Source organism: Trichoplusia ni, chromosome 9 (genome assembly GCF_003590095.1).
Source record: "Trichoplusia ni isolate ovarian cell line Hi5 chromosome 9, tn1, whole genome shotgun sequence".
In the NCBI taxonomy this organism is placed as follows: domain Eukaryota; kingdom Metazoa; phylum Arthropoda; class Insecta; order Lepidoptera; family Noctuidae; genus Trichoplusia; species Trichoplusia ni.
In genome coordinates, this window is record NC_039486.1 from 14,061,232 (window position 1) to 14,083,181 (window position 21,950).

Here is a 21,950-nt window from a genome sequence, read left to right on the forward strand (position 1 = left end):
CGCGTTGATTAAGGACTCCGCTTAGGTTCAAAACTAGTCGAACTGTCTCGATAAAAACGCGCGACTACACCCTATTTTATTTTTCATTGATGGTAAAAATTTAGATGCAATATTACGTATACGTAACGTGATACTTTTCCAATACGAATGACATGATAACCAATTATTTACATCACACTAACCACGCCGAACAAACACAAAATAACTAGTAACCAATGAACAGCAAATACAAAATATTTAATTACAATTTACTGAACTATTCCCAATAGGTATTCCCACAAATACATATGCCAGGCCACATAATACATGCGTGCACGACGTGCTGCAGTTATCAAAAGCCCACACGCGGCCAACACAAAAGGGAGGCTATACAAAAAGGCTATAGTTTATCACCCAACCATGGGAAACAATAACATAGCCCGTGGGGTTAATAATAGCCGACCCAATTAATTTCATCTCTCTCGCTGCATTCTTCGACCTGAATAGTAATTATTAGTTGGATACGTTTTTAGGTGAAGGTAACTTGGAAACAAAAGAAACTGTGTGAAACAAATAAGCAATTAATAATAAAATAACATCAGAAAAATGTATGTATGGCGGTAGTATACTTCTTATTACAGTATTTAAACTATAGGAAAAACGGTTGGTGTAAAGGTTGTGTTTGAAAATAGCACAAAACTAAAACTATGATTACAAATTTTGGAACTAATGAGTACTTTAAACAAAAAACTTTGAAATCCAAATCCCGAGAGACAGGTTTAGGAAAGGTTTAATGCTGTCTGTACGACTTCAAGGACAACTTACAGTCAGTTTCCATGTGAATATTTGGAGTTCAAAAGCAGAAGCAAAAGTTTTTATCCTAAGTAGAACTTTTTCAGACTATTTTAATACGTTTCAATGAGGGCTCAAGGTGCGTGGTTACATTGTCATTCCTTTGAAGTAAAACTCCATAAGTTACTCCAAAATAAGAAAAAAGTATCGATCTATGTGAACTTTTTTGTTTCTTTACAGTACAGGACAGCAACGACTGCTTACTCGGTACACCAAAAAAAGCGTGAAGATACAAAAATATGTCATTAAACTTAATATATTACAGTCCTCGGCAGTTGTCTCAACCGTCACGCTCGGAGGGACCAACCATCAATGTTTACGTGATCCTACTTTATTAAAATTCTTCGTTCCGATCTCTCCGATTTTTCTTTATTTGGCACCGCTATGGGGGACTTAATTAATTTCCACTACGGTTCACTTGGGTCGTTCATTCAATATTCTTAGTTAAACAAGTGTATTGAACGTTTTTTTTTGGTGACTGGTATTTCTTAACCTTGGTTTATGATTCGTTTTGGTTAGGAAGGATATTTTATTTGCCAATTTTGAGCTTCTCGTTTTTTGGGCTCGGGGTAATTGGCGGTCGATATGCCTGGAATAATTTTAGACGTCTGGCTTGGCGTTTTTAGAACTGAACATGTATAATAATGTGATATATTTTACATAACTCAATAGACATTATTTTACAGTTTTTTTACAGAGTTGTTTAACATGTTAACAAATAAACATTTTGATAAATGATAAATTTTATATTTTCAAACACATCTGTCATTGAATTCGTCACAATGTTTAACTATTTTCAATAATTTCCTTTGACTATGGTAAAAGATTGATCATAAAAATATAAACGAGAAACAATTAGTAAGAAACACGTGTTCCCGTGTAAAACACTGTTAAATGGCTTTCAATAATTGAGCGTAACACTCAGTTGGAACTCGCAAATTGTTCTGAGCACGACACGTCATGATTTCGTCTCGTCGTTCGCTTAATGAGCAGAAATACGGTATTGCGAGGCGTAGCAGTGTAGGGTTGAGATTTACCACACGATGTTAAGTGTACTACAATTTGAAATTTGAATTAGTCGTCTCATAAATTGTTAAGCTATTTTCGCAAAGATTTATTTTATTACAATTTGTTATATGATATTATATTGTGTAGATATTTATTCAATTGTCATTCTCTATTTGAAATTTAATAGCCACTTCTATTGATTCTAATATCGATATTCTATTTTTAAATTAAACCGTTAATTAATTTCTAATTACATTTAAACGGTTGTTTATTTTATTTTTAGTCGTACTTTAAATTAGGTTTTTATTTTTAATTGAAGGTACCAGCCCTAGTAAGGTGCGTAATAAGGCGGTAAACTGAGAGGTGATCAAGTGAGGGTCGGAGTGACGGATCACTGCCGACGAGTGACGTTTTTTAATGTTCTTGTACTACGTAGTTCAAGCGTCATGGGTGAGTTCGTATTTATTCTATAGTTTTCGAAGATTGTATGAAGGTAGCTATCACTTCTTATGACCAATAAATAAGTAAAGTTATTTAAATATTAAGGACATTGAAAAAAAATCATACACCTAACCATCACAAAGGAAACATGATCCATGAAATTCGTGTTGTATATAAAATTAATATTTTTTAATTCTTGAATAATCATCTTGAACTGAGAGTCGTGGAAGGATATGGGGAGGCCTTTGCCCAGCAAAAACTTGAAAATAATTGAGCATTGTCAATTTGTGGCAACTCTAGAAAAAATTGTCAATTCTTGTCCAAACTTTGAGAATAAAAACAGCCAGAGTTGTAATGTTTTATCTCTATTCCTTGCTAAACACAAATTACTTTAACTGTCTCAAACAATTCTCACATAAGCGGAGCATTTAAGGAAAAACGTAGCATCATTTAATAAAGGCGCTCATTAAAGTTAAAGGCAAGCCTCGCGAGTGATAATTACAATACATACTTAGCGCCGCGGCTTCGTCTGAGATACGGTACGTGACTGTGTGACGCCACGAGAGGGTGTCACTGTGTTAGTGGGTTGTACATTTTGTGTGGTTGTAATGAGGGATGAGTTGGTTGGTCGTTTTGCTTTTGTTGTGAGGAATTTTGTTTTTCTTATTGAAGGTAGGGTGAATTTGTTTTTAAGTCTCTTAAAAGAGCAAAAAGATTACTTCCGATAATTTTTTGAACAAGTAACTTTTTTCTTTTCTTAAATTTCTCTATCCTTTGCGACTATTATCATTAAAATAGAGATGATTTACAAAAACTGCAGTACTAAATGTTTCATAATTATCCGATTGTAACATAGTCATCTAAACGAGGCTAATTCTATTTTTGGATTTTGCTTCTATAACAGTATAGTTTCGAATATCAGATATCCAAAAAAAGACAATAAAATAAACACATCATCAATAAACAATTCAATAACACCAATATATCCGTAGTGAATCCATCAATTCCAATAGGCGGTGACTTAGCTTACAGCGTGACGGCTGCCCGAGTCACCGTGACTCGCCGGTTCGTGCGCGTTCGGCTCTTTCCGTATCACGCCGAACACTCGCTGACATGAATTAATCGGCAGACGTTTTTCGCCTGAAAGACGCTTAAGGACCGGCAGTCGTTGTTTTGTATTTTAAAGAGGGTACGATTAATGTGAATCATTTCTTTTGACGTGCTCATTGTTGGCGTTTCTTTTTTAAATGAAGTGTATAATTGTCTTCGAGTGTACTCGAGTTGGGGCAATTCGATTGAGGGTGTACATCTGATGTATTCGCGGGAAAGTGTTGCAGTTTATGACTAAATAAGGAAAACGTTTGGCTTTTGTTTTTCTGGGCGCTTTTATTAAAGTCGTGACATTGGTACTGAGAGTCGACCTTGACATAGCTTTGGAAGGAAGATACTGAATTTAGGAATAATTGAGATATTCCTGTGTGTATTAAGAAACATTTGCTCCGTTGTTTTTGGGCTATATGTTACCGGTGACGTATATTTTTCCTGACAATTTTTGTGACATATTTATAACGATGATTATTAAATTATTAGTATAATAACTTTCGTGATTATTTGGTAACGGACTCAACTAAAGTCTTTAATACGTAGACGATGCGGCAGCGCAAACTTCAAACGCAAAAAAAACACAAAGCTTTAAGTTTTGGTGGATGCTTCAAAATACATTTATTTGTTTTGGCATATATTGTGGGAAAAAAAATTCCGTAGTCTCAAATTAAGTCTGAAATTTTACAAATTTGCACGTGTCTTTAATAAGTACAAAGAGAGGTCAAAATGAAATTAGTTATAAATACCATTATAATTAATGCTCTTACATTTCATCTCAAAATAGAATTGAACATATACTTTATTAAATACCTTCTGCTGTTAATCAATTTCAAATTGCTCTAGCAATTAAGCTGGTAATTGTGATTTCAGATATTCCAATATAAATTTTAATACCCTTTGAAACATTCTTGTTCAGTATAATTTTAATCGCTATACTCGGTCATTTTTATATTGTCCATCTTTTCAGACGTAATTTAATAGAGAGATCTAATATAATGGAGATAATTTTGTTAGTAAGATGAGTCATATGACTGTCATTACAGCAATAAAGTTATTTATAATTTTATTTTCTATTTTCCATTTCATTCAGAATCTCATACAAATAACTAACAAAGCATCTTCACAAATCCTCCGGTATCATTTCGTTAATTTTATCATTCAATTTCGTTTCCCTACAATATAGAGCTTAATTAAATACGTATTTCATATCTGAGGATCTCGGCACAAAGCGCAAAAAATCTTTTTTTCCACATAGTTGAGCATTTCCCTTGCCTCGGGCCAAATGTTTCATGTAACAAGCCCCTGTCGGGGTACCCATGGCAAATACGGCCACGAGATATGGCCGCCGGAGAAATTAATAATTGCTTAGAAATTTTATACATCGATGACATTATTCAAATTAAATAGGAGTTGGAAAAATACTTAGTATATTGTTTTCAAGAATAGGTTTTTAGTTTGTCCTAAATAGAATGTCTCTAATATTCTAATTATAAAAAGGTTTCCGAATGTTAGACATATGCTATGAAACCAGCACAGATTTATGATGCTTTAAAAATGAACTGAATACTTAAAATTTGAAAAAAATATTGTAAGTAAGAAAGGTTACTATTTAACTTTTCAAACATGGCAAGCTATCGTCAATTTGACAAATAAGCAACACATATCATACAAGTTACATGAGCAGAAACCATGACCCATATCTCATAGTGAAGGACGCGGGTTGACGGACCCGCAGAAAGACGTCAAAGCGCTCATTAGTTGCAGGACGCAATTCCGTCGCTGTCACGTGACGCGGCCGCAACACGTGCCCGTCACGCCGCGTGACGTTTGCGCTGCGGCCGCCGCCCGCAGATCGACCGCAGCGAAATAACAAGCGGTGCGACCAGCTCGGCGGCGCTGCCTCTACTGAACCCTCAACTTATTTTTTTAAGCACCAAGCTGCCAAGTGATTTTAAAAAGCGAAAGTTTATTTTAAAAGGAATGTTGATTTTGAATTTCTTCTTACTTATTACATCGTCGAAACTTTTTTAAATTCGGATTGCCAGCCATAGACGTTTTATGCTTTAAGTTTGACCTTTTTTTTTTCTTTCTATGCGTTTGGAAAGTGGTTGTAAATCCGATACTTAATAAATCATTGATTTTATCTGTTATAAGTTGAACTGCATAAATTTTATTTCTACCATCAAGTCTGTTACCTCCATAAATTAAACATGCGACGTCACACTTGTCAATAAAACTGTTTACTCTACAAATCTAACATATACTGATGCGATATCGAGATAAGGACATAATAATTCAGCTGAGCTGCTTATCCTTGCACAGGGAATAAGAAACAATTCAGGGAAATGCTTTATTACGGCCATCGGCGATGGGTATCTTGAGGCTTGGTCAGCAAATTGGCGGCGGTTTGTGAATCAGGCTCTGATAAGATTTATCATCATTCAAGGATGGCAGATGTTCTTGTTTGTTTACATCTAGGACTGACGATCTAATTGGCGCCGCGGCTAGAGTAATGGAATCATTTGGACTTAGGAATACATGATTAAGCGAGTATTAAGTAGGTAAGTACTTGAGTGTTTATTGTTATATAGCAGCCCGTCAATTGGAATTCAAAATCTGTGACTGATTCTACTCAAAAATAAATAATGCTAATGATTTAAACAGATTACAAACAAATTGTAACACTTCAACAAAAAACAAAAGTGACCAACTTTTTGATATTTTGACCAGCTAATTACTCTTTTATTTTCTTTTCAAGTAACAAATACTCAAACATTAGGGCCTAATAAAAACTAAGTCAGCGCCCCGCCTCGGCAACACTTAAGCCGTCATTTTATAGTAGGGTTGTCGAAAATCACGACTGCTGGGCCCCTGAAATATGGACTCGTAAAGTATGCGAGATAAGGTGTGTCAGTAATAAATACGGGGTACCGTTGCGTCACAAACACCGACCCGTGGCCAATGAGATTTCAATTTTGTTATTCCACTTTTAGATTTTCGTTTTTGTTTTAGTTGCTCCAGTTGATACGGTTTAATCAAGAGGAGCTGATAAGACTTTAGAGATTTTTAAATGCCATTGTTATAGATTGTTACCATATATTATAAAACAATATTCAGTTTTGATAGAGCTTGTAGTTGTGTTACTTGAATAACGTTTATTTTTTGCCATACAAATAATCACTCGTTATTTTCACACCATACATAAATGCTGATATTCTAAATGTCACATCAGGAACTAAAGAAGTCTGCTTATTCTATTCCGTTTTTTTAAACTCAGAAGAAATCTGTATACTACTAAAACATCGGTGTCTCAACAAAAATCGAATTTACATAGTAACATGAACCCATATGTTATATGATACGTTAGATATACAACCTTTTTGGATATTTTCAAGGTTAATTCGGTCTGTCGCTGATGTATTCAATGTTTGGGTCATGTGAGCGGAGTCGCCGGGGATTGGGAAATTCTCGTAAGGGACTTTTGCAATGAGATTTCAATTAGAGAACATGTTTATATAATGTTGGGTATATTTTTTGGTTAATGCTGTCGTTTTTGTAGGGAATACGTCTTGTGCCATATTATTGGTGGTATATTTTTTTATTAATTTTAAGAACATTTATTTTACCTTTGAAGCGTTTTTCACATTTTTTTTGGTATTAGTACGAAAATTTATAGACATTAGTACAAAAATTAAGATAATTTTTGAATTATTTTATTATTTCCCTACACATCATAATATCTTAACACATAAAACTGACAAAAGTCGTTGATTCATAACAAACACACAAAAAACGTTATTTATTTGTAACTTATTTACATTTAAATTATATCAGGAAACAACAAATAAACTCGCACATCCAAAATTCAAACGAAACAGTTGCAAAACATACCCTAAAATAATATAAAGACTAGGATCGCGAATGTATCCGCTCCATGCGTATTGATCTCCAGGCAGCATTCACAGGGTTATTCGACTCATATAGATCGTAATGCGGTCGTTTGCAATGACGAGAATGGTTTGCTTTTTCTTACGGACCCCGTTTTATTATGTTTTTACAGTATAGGCGCAAATTTTTCGCGTAATACCCCGCTTTGGCGACCTCTATAAGCTGCCTAATATTACGGAAATCGTTCTTCGGATCTACATTTGAATAGTAACGTTGTGAACGTTATACACTGATGTTGTCTGTGGATAAAATCAAATGGCCTCTCTAATGTTTGGGCTGGGAATGCGTGTTCTTTGAAATTTTATTGTTGTTTCGGTTTCTATGTAAATTGCACTGTAACGACCTTAACCCGTACTAGGACATAGTTGTAAGATTAGCCCTTTACTATTTATACCGTTTTAAAGTGTGACCTTTTCCTGTTTCCCGATACATTATAATTGCGCAAATCATAACCACATCGGTGGTCTCGCGGTCGCTGACATAATTACCAGAGGTTTGAGTGTTTGGTTAATTCATCACATACATGATTTACATAAAATTATGCGCGTATTCCCTAACGGAGAGAGTTATTTACTTTATCGATTTTGCTGAACAAAACTGGTTGACTGCCTTTTTTTTTGTAAAATCAGTAACAACTATTTTAAAGTGACATTCAAAATAAGAATCTTTGTATTTGTGTATCTGAGTGTGAAGTAAATTGGTGATATTTTATGGGTCTGTCATTACCGGGACAGTAAAGAGTCGGGTTGTTCGGTTTACGAGGGGCATTCCCGTGACCCGACGACCTTATTACGACAAGCTAAACGATAGAGAGTAACGAGATCGTCCGAAGTTATGACGAATATCCGATTGACGGTGGGTAGTTGACGCCGGTAGTTGACGGGTAGGTATTTGACCGCAGACTCCAGAATAAGTGTTTTGTGCTGTTTAATTGGTTGCGGTCTGTGATTTTAAATTAAAGCTGTGTTACTCAGTAGTGAAGGTTGAAGTATTCTGTTACAGCGTAGTAGTGTTATTTGCGTAGATGTGACCGTTAACATACGATGTCAAACTTTTTGCAACTGGCATCTTGGAATATAAACAGTTCATAATTTTTAAAACGAAGTTCGATATCAAAACAAAACACTTGTCCTCTAAAGCCTCTCTGGCATCGTAGAACGTGAGCGCTAACTAACACGTAATGCGTGATCCCGCCGCGTCTGCTCATGATTAAGGACTCCGGGTGGGTCCGAAACTAGTCGGGCTACCCCGATAAATACGCGTGAGTAAACCGTTACATCATTTAATAATAACACGTAATACGCCCCCGGGCACCATAAGCTAAGAAGATAGTACGAATTGCAAATAAAAAGTGAATTTTATTGACCACCAGTACATTTTGTTTGTCGACCACCAAACCAGTGATTTGATTCCCTATTTAACCAGCGAACACGAAAATTGTGTTTTTTGTTCGTGAAATTAGATTTTTAGTTGTGCTTCAAACAAACGCTTTATGTCACTTAAGGGACGGGAAATTTCATAAAACGAGCGACTGAGAACGCCGAGGCCTATATTAAGCCTACATTGTTTCTTTGGTGAATGAGAAATGAGAGTTAAAAAGTTGAGGCAGTTAATATTAAGTTTTGCGTCGCTGTGATACAAACGAGACGTACTTGTCAGAGTCTTTGCGATTTGCTCTGAATGTTTCATTTGTTATCTGTTCTGTTTTTATTGCGATGAACGCAGCTTGTTTAGCTCATTTTCAGTTGGATTTAATATTTATTAGGTGTGATCATAATATTGTACTGTATTAAATCTGCTAAATGAAAAGGCATCTATCAATAGTCCTAATTCAGAAAGTCTTGACATACTATTAAGCTAAAGTCTCATCGCAAATAATTTTGTAAGATATTTTAACAAAACGTTACCAAACCCTCTTCATTTCATAAAACTCATATTTAAGAGAGGTTTTTCTTTAGCTGTTCCACTTTATTATTGTAGGAAAAACGAAGGCAAGTAATTAACTCCCGTAATTAGCTAAGGATGTAGGCTATCTGTACATGTATAATTTATACATGTATAACTTGCTTACTTGTATAAATTATATCATTATGCTCATATTTTAATGTTATGTTAATAAACCTTGTGATTTCTGGATAGGTTGAGGTTGTATAATGAATTTATGTAGTTAGGAAGTTGTTTCATTTACATATATTAACCTACAGTTACGTACGAATATGTGCCGGGAGAGCAGAAAATACATTCTAAGTACCTATAAAGCATTATAGCTATGTAGCATAACTATAAAGAAATTTAGACGACGTGATGTAATCATACTATTATTATTACTATAACAGTTTGTTTTAGCTGTCTGTTTTTTATTAACTCTAAATTTTCTAAATGATTTGAAAACAAAACATAGTTTTGTAACACCATAATAGTTAACGTGGATTACTTTTTGTCAACATTATCGATAACCACGTAAGCAAAACCAAAGGCAAGCCCAAAATGTCTCCGTTATCATGGTATTTGTGAAGCCATGATACGTTGTAACACGCACTGTAAGATCACCATCTAAAAGTCTGAGTAAATTTTTATGATAATGAAGAATCCCATAAGATTACGCGGAAAATATTTCCTAAATATATGGAAGTGAGGGAAAAAGAGAGGTGTTATAAATAACGTTTTTATCGCCCCTTACTACGTAATGGCACAGAGGTTCATTAATAGAATAACATTATATTCTTGCATTATAATCAATTTGCGTCCTGTCTTAAGTAAAGCTTGAGATGAAGAATATTTTGAACAAAAATTGCGTTTGGTATTTTTGGGTTTTAAGATTACTCGTAAGATTTGATATTGCATAGGAAACATTTACAGTACTTATATATTTTTATGTCAATTACAAGTTTACAATCACATGATTATTACTAAACTCGTAAAGAAAAACTAGATAGCCTAAAAAAAATGGTTACTTAAAAGTGAAGTTGAAAAGAGTTAAAAGATCTATTTCCCTTGGTTTTAAAAGACTGAATATATATTTGAGGTATCAAAGAAATTAAAAGTATAGGTTTCTGTTCTCATTCCTTCATACTTATTATCAAGCTATATAGGTGAGTATTAGGACAAATTTGTGTCTCCTTTTCTATACAAAATTGAACGTGTAAAACAAATTAAGAGCTGCCGATAGTCTAACATTCCATTACTCTTAAACTCAGTAATCTCCTAAGATTGAGGTCGAAACACCACTTAATTTATAACGGCAAAACATTAACGATAATGTTCGGACGATGCTCGTAAAAAATTACTTTATCGCTTTCGCTGAGGCGTTCGTTATTAACTCGAATTAACAATTTGCAGCGCAATTCTCTACATCTGTACTCCGTAGTTAATAACTTTATCGTTCAATAATAACGTTCTCCGCTGAGTAAAAAGCCTTAATGTGTATATAAAGACAGCGGCGCTTAGGCGACTAACAAACCGCCGCGCCGTTCCCGAGTTTACTGTTCAAACTCAATTAAAATGCGACAATTTTGTTGGTCGGGCCGGAATTAAATCGGAGTAACATCGAGCCGGTCTGTCGCGTCCACCAATATGACGTATTACGGTGTTCGGAGGCTCGCCTCGCTCGGCTAATGTAACGGATTTCAACATTCCCGATAAATAATTTGGTGTATATTGCTTTTTCGGGTTTGTTGATTCGTACAAATTAGATTTTTGTTGCATGAAGTATTTGCGAGTGTTGGTTGTTCTTCAATGTCATAAGTATCGAAAATATATTACCGTTTCTAGCTGTTTTATTTTGATTTGCAACATTGTTTGTGAGTGATTGGCGTAAGTTTATTGCTAAGTGATGATTTATCAATATGGTCAACATTAGTATTGTTGCTGTTTGATTTCTTTTTTAAATAATATTGGTATTTTTCCGGATAAACAGCTTGTTTTGTAATATTTTTTTAAGGAACTAACAACAACGTGTTTAACACTGTTCTGCGAGGCTTTTACTTAGTAGTAGTAGCTTAAGTATGTTTATACGGTGGCTCTCACAACCTTAGGGTGTTCACGTAAATAATTCATTAGTACCCGCATTTATTATAATGATACTGAATGAGAAGGAATTCAGTTCTTCCTAAAGCAATTGTTTCTTGTTTGTTTTTTTTTAACCTCTTTAAGAAAATTTAAAAATTTCGTGTAGGGATTTAATATACAAACATTAATTTCTTTGTCTCGACAAATAGTCAACTAATCCTTCCAAAAGTTCAATTTGCAAAAGATTTTCTATAGATTGGATCAAATTAAGCTTAATTTTCATTTTGGTTTCATAAATATCAACCAGCTTTATTAAGTAAGACACTAGATTGTATAATACAAACACTGACCTTTACTCGCTCCGTCCGGGCCGCGCAGTATCGAACACTCTTCTATTGTGCCGAACGGTGTGAACAGTTGGCGCACATCCTCCTCTGTCTGCTGCTTGCTGAGCATGCCCACGAACAGCTTCCGATCTGTGTGAGAAACAAACGGTTATTATCTCCATACGACCCGGGACACAGCGCTCCCTTGCTAGCATACACCACTTAAACAAGCTCGAGTTCCAAGCGTTATCGAGATTTATTTGCACGAAATATGAATCGGATTGTTGTAAAAAGCTTTTTTTTTGCATGTTTGCAGTTCATATCAATCAATTTGTCGGGATTCAAATTGAAATACGACGTTATACAAATTTTTCTGATAGAAGATTGGATGTCAGAATTTAAATATCAAAACACGCGCGTTTAAGTCTACAATATGCTACGCCGCTACGTCGTAGTAGCATGTCTACGCGATGCTACAACTCAACACGCTTGTCTCAAACATTATGAAACTTAGCTCTAAGTACAGTTTGTTGTGTAAGCGTCACTAGCAACAGAGCGCAGTCAAACAATGAGGCACACCACAGTAAGCCTAGCGGTGGTGCGTGGAGCGGCGGGCTTAAACTGGACTTCGGTGCCAATTGTAACCAGGAGCGTCCCGAGTGACCGGGCGAGTGCGGACGGCGTCATGACAGGGCGCTGGCGCTGTAGCGCGGAACGTTCGGGTAATGGCGCGCTCACACAACGCCACATTACGTGGCACCGCTATCGCGCGACAGTTTCCCGCTGACACCACGGTACCTATTAATTTTGTGTGAAAAACAACTTGTTAATCATGTTTCGGATAATTTGATTACATTTAATAAGTCGTTTTTCTTTTTACAACGATTTAAAATCAATGGTTTGACGTAAATGTGCATACTTTGATTGTACCTTGATATGTATTTTATACCAAGGTGCTTCGTATTTTATTCAATATTTTCCATATCTCTTTAGTATTATGGAATTTCAAGAATTTAGTAAAAACGTATGCGCATTTACGTATATGTTTGTAGCGCTGTGTGCGCGCGCACTAAGTTGCTACTGTTGTCAATGTTAAGTCAAGGAAGAGACAGCCTAGAGAGAGTTTACAATTTTGAAGTGCATTGAGAAATTTATTTGCTTGTTTTTATTTAATTGTCATGAAATAATAAAACTTTTTAAAAGAGAGTTATTTTACAAATTGAATACTTTTGATTAAAATTGTAAGCACTTAATTTGCATTCTATCAACCTCTGCCAAAAGTATTACGTTTAATATTTTCATAAAACACTACAAATAAATTTCTGGATGCACACATAAATGGTTTTCCAATGTTTCCTCCAAACAGCGCCCTATCAAAGGGTGATGAGTGAGCCGCCGCCACTACACGCGCCCGCTCCCATCACCTTATCACCATACCACATGTGACTGTATCACCATCATCACCATATCTCATCACATGTGATGTAACAACAACAGCTCTATGATAACACATAACACACAGTTTTAGTTAATGAATACAACGAACAAAATTCAAATTCAGGTCAACACAAAAATTAGCACATTACACTAAAACGTTGCAATGGTGAATCGACGAGGGTCCCGTAGATATTAGGGGTCACACATCGATTAGGGACTACGGAACCCTCTGGGGGCTTTGTTACTTTTAGACTTCTGTGTGAGCTAGAAGTACGCGTCACCAAATTATATTCTTCTCTTTTGAAACGAGCGGCAGAAATTTAGGGCGTCAAAGGGCTCTTTACAGAAATCAGCGATCAAATATGTAACTTTTTAATTAAATTAATGACATAATAACATAAATCCACACTAATTACGCATCGAAATGAATACGAAAACAGAAAAAATAAAATAGTTTTTACAGCACGACGATAACTAATGGTGCAGAGTGAGTGTTTGCGTTCTACGTCGAACCTTTACTCAACTGTCAAGTATGCCTTGCCAAGATGCTTTAAAAGCAACCCAAAAACCAAACACGAACAGTTAAATTTATCACTCCAAAACACAACTTAACTTTAAGGCGCCCTTAAAACTGACAGAGGCAGCATGATACGGCTCTATAAAGTTAAGTTGTATTACATGGTGGTCATACAAAGGCAAGACGTACTCAACGAGGTTTGACGTAGACGTTCGCTCACTGCGCGCGCTATTTGACAGACAGTGACAACAGTACAGCCTAGGGCACGCACAACAAACGCTACCTGAGTCCGCCTAGGCGCGCCGCCGCCCCTCGCCCCCTGGAACACAAGAACACGCTACACACTTACTCCACCGCTCCACATTGTCACGATGGTGTGAGGAGGCATTTAGCTAACATTCCTAGGTATACCTCCCTTTTTTCCTAGCATATTGGTAGAAGGATGTAAATATTTGTTCTATTTTGAAATGGATAAATGTAGTATGATTTGTGACAGTATGACGTTAATTTGAATGAAGATTATTTTTTTGTAGAGAAAGTAGAAAAGTTAATTCATTAATCTATTGTAAGACCTATGTAGAGTATGCAGTATATACAATTAAATTATTAAGTATTAAATAGTGGGAAATTAAATAGGTATTGATAAATATTTTATGTACATTCTGGTACTCCTCATAACTTTTTAATAGGTTCCATCTGAAAACAGTCCATTCAACTCTTAAAACGACATCATGTTTTACTTGAATTCCCGAGAAAGGAACGAACTTAAAACAGTGAAAAAACATTAGTAAAAGACCCAAAAGCCAACTGTTCAAACACTATTGAACACTTTTACGGACTAAAACCGCATTGTACCCGGCCAAATTAAACGCAAACATTTGCTTGAATTCGGGTATTTGCAGTCAAGAAAACATGTGTACTTTATTTATCATTAACTGTTGCAATTGGACCGCTACGTTTATTGGTCGCTGTGCTAGAAAAAATATCCAATATTCTGATTCGGTTTCTGATGGTGTATTTGGGGAGATCGTCTGACTATTTTGAACCAAATTATACAGAGTAAGGCAAGCACAACCGAGTAAATCCGACTTCTTTTGTTAATGTTTAAACATACAACAACCTTATTCAAATGATAATTTAAGGAATACAATATACCAAAATCACAAAATAATAATCAAACTAAGCACCAGCGGAGTTGCATTCAGAAACTACATACAAACAACAATCCACAGAGACTCTACATTTCGCCTTTATTTGTGTTGAACACAACAAAAGTCCAATTAGCTATCTTTAACCCAACACTGCAAACAGGTATTCCCGAAACTAAAGGGCACAAAGTTCCCAAACAATGCACGTCACGGTACGGTACGGTTACGGCTCCAGTGGCGTCTGTTCCTAAATTTTCGGAATTATTAGAACCGGTCGAGCGGTCATTAAATTCAGATTTATATCCGCCCAGCCGGATATCTCTCCCGTGCGACTCTGCTAATGACCACCTAAATTGAGATAATTTCACAGCGGACTTGATAATAAGGCTGCGGACACACGCACTAGGTAAGCTCGCACGTTATCGGGAAGATGAGTGTGTTTGGTCTTCAGTGTTTTTTAGGAGGGTTTTATTACCATATGTTTTGTTGGGTATGAATATAAAAATGAATGTGTGTTTTTTCGTTTGCCTTTTTGGGATTTTTAAGAATAAAGGTGACTTATCGAAAAATGCAAAAGCAAATAAGATATAACTAGATTATGGTTAAAGTTACGCCTGAGTGTAGAGTAATAATTTTTTTAACTTATATTTCAACCGATAATAGTATGTACCGAAATATAACTTAGCCATTCACTAATGTAACTCACATCTTAACGTTTGTAACAACAAATCAAAGTTCCAAGCTCACAAGCTTAAATGAGCAACCTTTTTCATGATTATCGCGACTCGTATGCATATTGTACCCTATACCGTACGACTTAAGAGACTAGAAGTGACCCTTAAAATAAATCTCTCAGACATAATCCCCGAATTAATTTGAAAACATATTCATGTCTCTCAGGATTAAGTTCGCCGAGATTCTTGAGTACAAGAGCGCTAAAATGGTTGGTTTGCTGAATCAGATTATGAATTTTATGATACATTTTATTGGCGTACTTACTATTAGTTTGTGGTTGTCAATTTTTCTTTTAAGTTTATACATTCCAGCGTATTAAATGCATTATTGAAACTTGACTACACGGAATTAAATAAAAGTGCTGGTAACTTAGAAGTACTGGGAATATATAATTTCCAACATATTTCCAGATAGTGTAGAACTTCCTTTCATAGGCTATCTCTTGAAAAGAAAAGGTCTTATATTTACATAAATCGGCACCAGCTGGACAATCATGACGAGAATACATAATATGATTCTTCTGAAAGACCACTTTAAAGTCCAGGTCAAAAGTATTTTGAAAATTCATACCTCGAACAAATTACTCCGAAAAAGGATTCAATGGAAATTCGTTTGACATAATTTTGTAGGAATATTTAAAAAGTTTCATTTTAAATAAATAATATAATCTAATAACGGAAATCAAATTGTCTTGAAAGCATAGTTCATTTTAATAAACAGCAATAAAATTTGCATTCTTACATGTATATTTATAGTAGTCAAGTAACAAATATTATACAAGCAATTATTCACATTAAAACCTCATCCCGATCCCATCACGATACATACAATACGGAGCTCAAAAGCCTATGCTTTTAAAATAACGACTCATTGATAGAGATCGCTTCAACCTGCCAGATAAGCCCACTTGGCTTTCTGCAACATTTTTACTCATACGCTAACAGCCGTAGAATATAGACTGTAGAGTTCTAAAGGGAAGTGCCTCTGAGTATACTTTACAACTAGAATATGTATTCTCTTGTCGCTTCGAAGATTTTGACTGACAATTAAGCGAGAAATTAGAATCTGCATTGTATATTTTGACAAGCGACGGCAGACAAGTAACAAATCTTTGTCAGGTAATGCTTTTAATTTATATAATTAATGTCTGAAATTTTTTATCGTCTCCTTTTCCCACTTTGAGTGAGAGATTCGTAATCTGAGTGTCACTTCCTTGTATTTCAATGTTCCATGTTACCAGTTATAATCGTTCGGCTCGTATTAAACTCACCTACGATTGGCTGGCGATTGGATGCTCTCGGCGCGGCTAATTAGACAGTACTGCAAAGCTGGTACGAGTGGGTATTGTGAGCTACGAGCCAAACTTCATAGCAATGATGTAAGCTACGTTGGTAGGATGCGAGGCGATTCCCGCGATGGCTTTTGTTTTTAATCGTGTGGTTGTTTTGCATTTTCGGCTTTGCAACGATGCAGAATTACTTGGCGAAACGGGAATTATGTTGCTGTGGTAATAATGTTGAGGAATACTGATGTTCGTTAATATTTTGAGAGATTGTCGTTTAGTATTTATTGTCAGAGTTTGCTATTTGATAAAGAAAATTGTAATCGAGTCCGCACGAGAGTTTTTCAAATAATTATTATTTTTGGTGAGATGCTGCGCAATCGAAATGTCTCTAAATCAAATGCAATCGTATGTAAGCGCGTCTGTTTATTTAGGAAACAATCACATAGTTTAGAAAATCTTGGTATTAATTTGTATCAGATGTTTTAGTACAAACTGCAGTGTAGCATGAGTGAAACATATTCGGTGTTATTGCAGTACCCTCGGCCACTGGTGTACGCTGGCTGTTTCGTTTATGGCTACTTTAGCCCGCCGGCTAGCGGCTAGCGTGTCGTGACGGGCCCGCCGCAGCCGCAACGCTCCTCATTAAATGCTAATGCAACACTATAGGTCGGCCCTTAACGCCGCGATAAATAAACTAATTATACGCTGAATGGGCACCAATTTGTACTGGGAATTGATTGGTTATTATACCTACGGAGCTAGCTGGCTTACGTAAATCAGTTACGACGTTCTGTCTTAGGGGAATATATAAATGGTATGGAAATGTAATATGCGTGCGTATGTAACCCCAATTTCACATTCTCGTAAGAGCTGTAATATCCATTACATTTATCGCTACAATAAAATGAGTTTTCGAAGAAGGTGGCCAAATATGCTTGAGTATCGAAAAACTATTTTTATTTCGTGTCATATTTCATATCTTTAAAATGCCTGATTTCGAATACTCGACGAATGTAATTTCCTAACTACATAGACAGTACATAAAAACGTTGGCAGGCACCTCGCACCTTCCCTAATACCGTCCCCAATCAATCATAACAACATATTGTTTGCTTGCAAGGGATAACATTTCCGATGTAACGTGAATTTATGAGGGTTAGCAATATTATTGATAGGTTTCATGCAACATTAGCGGCTTGATTGGTAGCGTTGCCTGTTTTATTTTCGGGAGAAATGGAAATTGATCGGACCTGCATAAAATGAGGTTTGAATGTGCTTTATTTAATGGATTTTGGCAGAGGAAGATGCCCTCAATTTTAAGATGATAAAAAAATGGTTGAGATGTTTTATATAATTGTCAAGTTTTAGGTAAACATGACGACTCTACATTTATATAAAATGATTTAAAAACAACGTACAAAAATGTATTACTTAACCCATCTCAAAAAAGCCATTAAGATGAAGCAATGATTTTCTATAAACGTTCTAAAGAAAAAAGAGGTTCCTTTTTTTCAATTTTAGGTCCCTATATCATTTTAAATCTAGAGCTCTAAAAGTGTCCTTAAACTGACAGGTAACGGACCAAACCACTCCGTTTTTATAAGACTATAACATTTTTATGTATCATAAAATGAGGATTTTTTCAAACGACCTTTATCTTTTCGGCTAAATATGTACTGTAGAGGTCGTCTTGGAGAAATATTGGGCGCTATTTAAATTAGTTCCCCGTGTACTTAATGCTGTAAACAGATATCGAAAATGTAGATTTGTAAAACTTTTAAAATCATACGATTGAATTTCGGTTTGAATTACGGTCATGAAAGCTTCTCGTGTCAGGTAACTAGGCGGGAGATAATGCGTAAAGACAGTTGTCTATTCTCCTCAGTCATGTTCTCTTGACGTGGTATATTCGACCCAAAGGAGATTAGGATCAGAATCGAAGTGTTAAAGTGCATTGCTAAGAATAATTAGACTACTCAGTATATTTACTATGTTAACCAACAAAATGATCAGAGGACATTATTTTCATTAAGAGTACTGAAAATTGGCGTGACTCCAGATAAGCATATTATGCAGGAAATTCTCCTCCCCCACAAGCTCTTGTCTAGCTTATAACCCAGTTAACACGATAAAGTCTTCATTTTCGGCTTGAACGTAAATTTTCCAAATTGCTTATAGGTAGCTTTAAACCGTTGGAGCGAAAATTTCAATGTTCAGTTGATTCCATTAATTAGGCATGCTGTGCTCGCCCCATCGAGCCAACTTGAATAGCCAATTACATTGATAATTGGAGGTCGCGCAGGTGTCTTGAGGACAAAGGCGGCGCCGTGGTGTGAGTGAAGCCAGCCGGACGAATCGGTGATGCAACCGCTGCTACTTATTGTAATTATGTATTTAATATGGCTCACATAATTATAGTGATATATTCAGGCATAAGTTTAATCTCAGATATCAATGAATAGGTGTATAATGAACTTACCTACCCACCTACAATTAAAATTGAGATGACCTAAAACAATTATGTTTACTTGGTTTTTAGATCTAAAAGTGACGTTTACACGATCTAGGGTTAAATAGCTTTTGCCGTGACCATGATATTTGCAAAGAGCTCAAAGCTTTAAAAGCTATTTAAAGATTAGAAGAAGAAGAATAGAAGATATATTTTAGTCGATTTAGTGTTATTTAATCTTCCTCTTATTTTTTCCATGGACTGGGTCTGCTGGTAACATTTTTAGAAAAAAAATCTTAAAAGAAAACGCTATACGCTCATAATTTAAAGCTTAATTTCAGTGTGACGAATTCTCCGTTTGATTCTATTTATTTTATGTGAAGTTATATAGCTTGTTTACTGCTAGGGGGCGCCACTGTACCGTTATTACGTGCTCTAACACTCCACTTAAATCTATCTGGGTTACCGTTTTGCTGTTATTGCTGTCTACACCACTATTTAAGACTACATAGATATGACTATTTTGCGATTGCATGCAGTATGTAACCAAATTGGAACTTGTCGAAGATTAGAGTAAAGCAAAAAATAATCAATTTAAAATTTCATGACAGAAAAAATTACTGCAAATGCGAATGGATTTTTAGTGTTTAAATGTATTGAAGCTAGATTACAGTACTCAGCATAAGGTATTTGATCACAAATACGTCATACAATCTAGCAGCAGATCTGCCAGTCCTTATTTAATCAGCGGGTTTCCTTGTTAAAAATATTTACCCTTACAAATCTCCATGAACAATGTACCTAAACCTTTACAGCTTATTAAATAACAACCTGAACGTATAATTGGAACATTTTTCTCCCCAAACATCCTAACATGAACCATATCAGAGTAATTTATTAACATGAACGGCTCGTCAAACGTCGGCACCAGACATTCTGTGGTTAAGTTTAATAGTCATAATTGGTGGTGTCCGCTTTCCGCCGGTTTCCACCGGTTTGATCTGGTCGGGCCAAATTGAGCCAATGCAATTAATTTCACGCGAAATGGTACGCTTTAACTGCGTAGGGTTAGTATGTAGGTGCCCGTGAGCTGCGGTGCGACCTAAAAATGTGGTTGATGGTTAATATACTCGTTCATTATCGATTTGGTTTCAAATTCATTGAAACTAGGCAACCGGGTTCGCTAATTATTATAATTTTATAGATATTTATGATCATTGGTAATGATTTTAGAGGGATTATTATTGTTAAATTAAGAGGATTTATGCGGAAGCGGGGTCGTGAGTCATCGTTGCTGCGTCTGCTTATGATTTAAAACTCCGAAATAGTAGAATCTGTTACTATTCAGGCTATCCCAAATAATATGACATTCCACAGATATTATCCATGTTGGGGATTGGCATAATTGTTGTAATTCGTTAGTATTATATGGGTCTTGTACAAATTGTAGCGTTTCTATATTTTTAATAACTTTCCCCTTTACTCGATTAAGAAAATTTTAATAAAGGAAAAGAGTTTGAAAAACTAAGTAGGATGAATATAGCAAATCCTAGGAAATGAAATGAAATGAAATCTAGGAAAACCTAGAAAAATGAAATCAAAAATACTTTTTATTTGAACTACTGTAGTCTAGATATAAAATACGTTTGAACTATTTTATTATGCTACGTTCTGTTAAATTGATTTTGCAATATACAATTTCGTTTATATTCTGTATTGGCACAAACAGTTTTGTTTCCACGAAATCCAAATATAAATGTAGGCAAATATTTGATTTCGGAATATTTCGTTCGAGTTTTAGTTACAAAATATAAAACAAAATCTATTGAACATGATACTTTAAATCGCCAACGCTAAAAATCAAAATTTCTGTTAACTACCAATCAGTTTTAGAAAAGGAGTGAATTTATATTTTTTATGCAATATTTGATTACCTACTTCCTTTCGATTCACATTATTTTTATTAATTTCTCTGTAATATTTCTATTTCCAAAGTATACATTTCGCAATTACACAAGGTACTTAAGAGACCGCTTCGCTCTACCCGACGTGTCTTTCCCACACTTAAAAATGTACCCAAAAACTTTAAACCCGGAAACATAATAGTTCGTACAGTATATAAGTTTTGAACGATACATAACACGAACCCCACGTTAATACCTAATGAGCGACCTTTTTGTAGTGATTATAAGGCGATTTTCATCCGCTTATCAGATTGGAGCGTGCGATGCTTAGTCGGGCCTTGGATGGGTTGGAACGGTTATGTGATGCGGGATTACTTTCGTTTTGATAGTTTTTTGTTTTGGAAACTGCATTTAATTTTGGAGCTTAGTAATAATGAGGTTGGTTTAAAATGGTCAGAGAAGATTTTAAGTAGATAACTTGGTGTGAGGTTATCTGTGTTTTTTAAAAAGAATCTTTTTGCAACTGCCTATATTCAGACATAGGCGAAGAGGAGACTAATGATACGTCGATTAACCAAAACATGTACAGCAAAAGACACACAATGTGGAGTTTTGTTGTTTCGTGTACAAAAAAAAAAAAAATGATTCGAAACCTTAATTATTAGAATAGAGAAAATTTATCAATAATGGTCAAGCCGTTGTGGTGGAGTCTGGCTACTAACATTGAATAACGAGTAAATTTACGTTAACACTTGTAGTTTACACCTACTTAAGAACCAATGACTTGGTTGCTTCCCAAACCCACATAA

At 35.4% G+C, this 21,950-nt stretch overlaps 1 protein-coding gene across 7 annotated transcripts in view; it reads right to left on the minus strand.

Annotated features, from left to right (window-relative positions):
* Positions 1–21,950, minus strand: part of LOC113497243 (CUGBP Elav-like family member 4) — a 519,343-nt gene that overhangs the window by 100,797 nt on the left and 396,596 nt on the right. For 5 of the 7 annotated variants that reach the window (XM_026876709.1, XM_026876712.1, XM_026876711.1 and 2 more), the window contains one exon: positions 11,691–11,816. In XM_026876709.1, coding sequence (XP_026732510.1) covers positions 11,691–11,816 — 126 coding nt within the window. Of the gene's footprint in view, positions 1–11,690; positions 11,817–13,903; positions 13,958–21,950 lie in introns of all 7 variants that reach the window. The other 2 variants (XM_026876713.1, XM_026876714.1) reach the window with 2 other exon arrangements.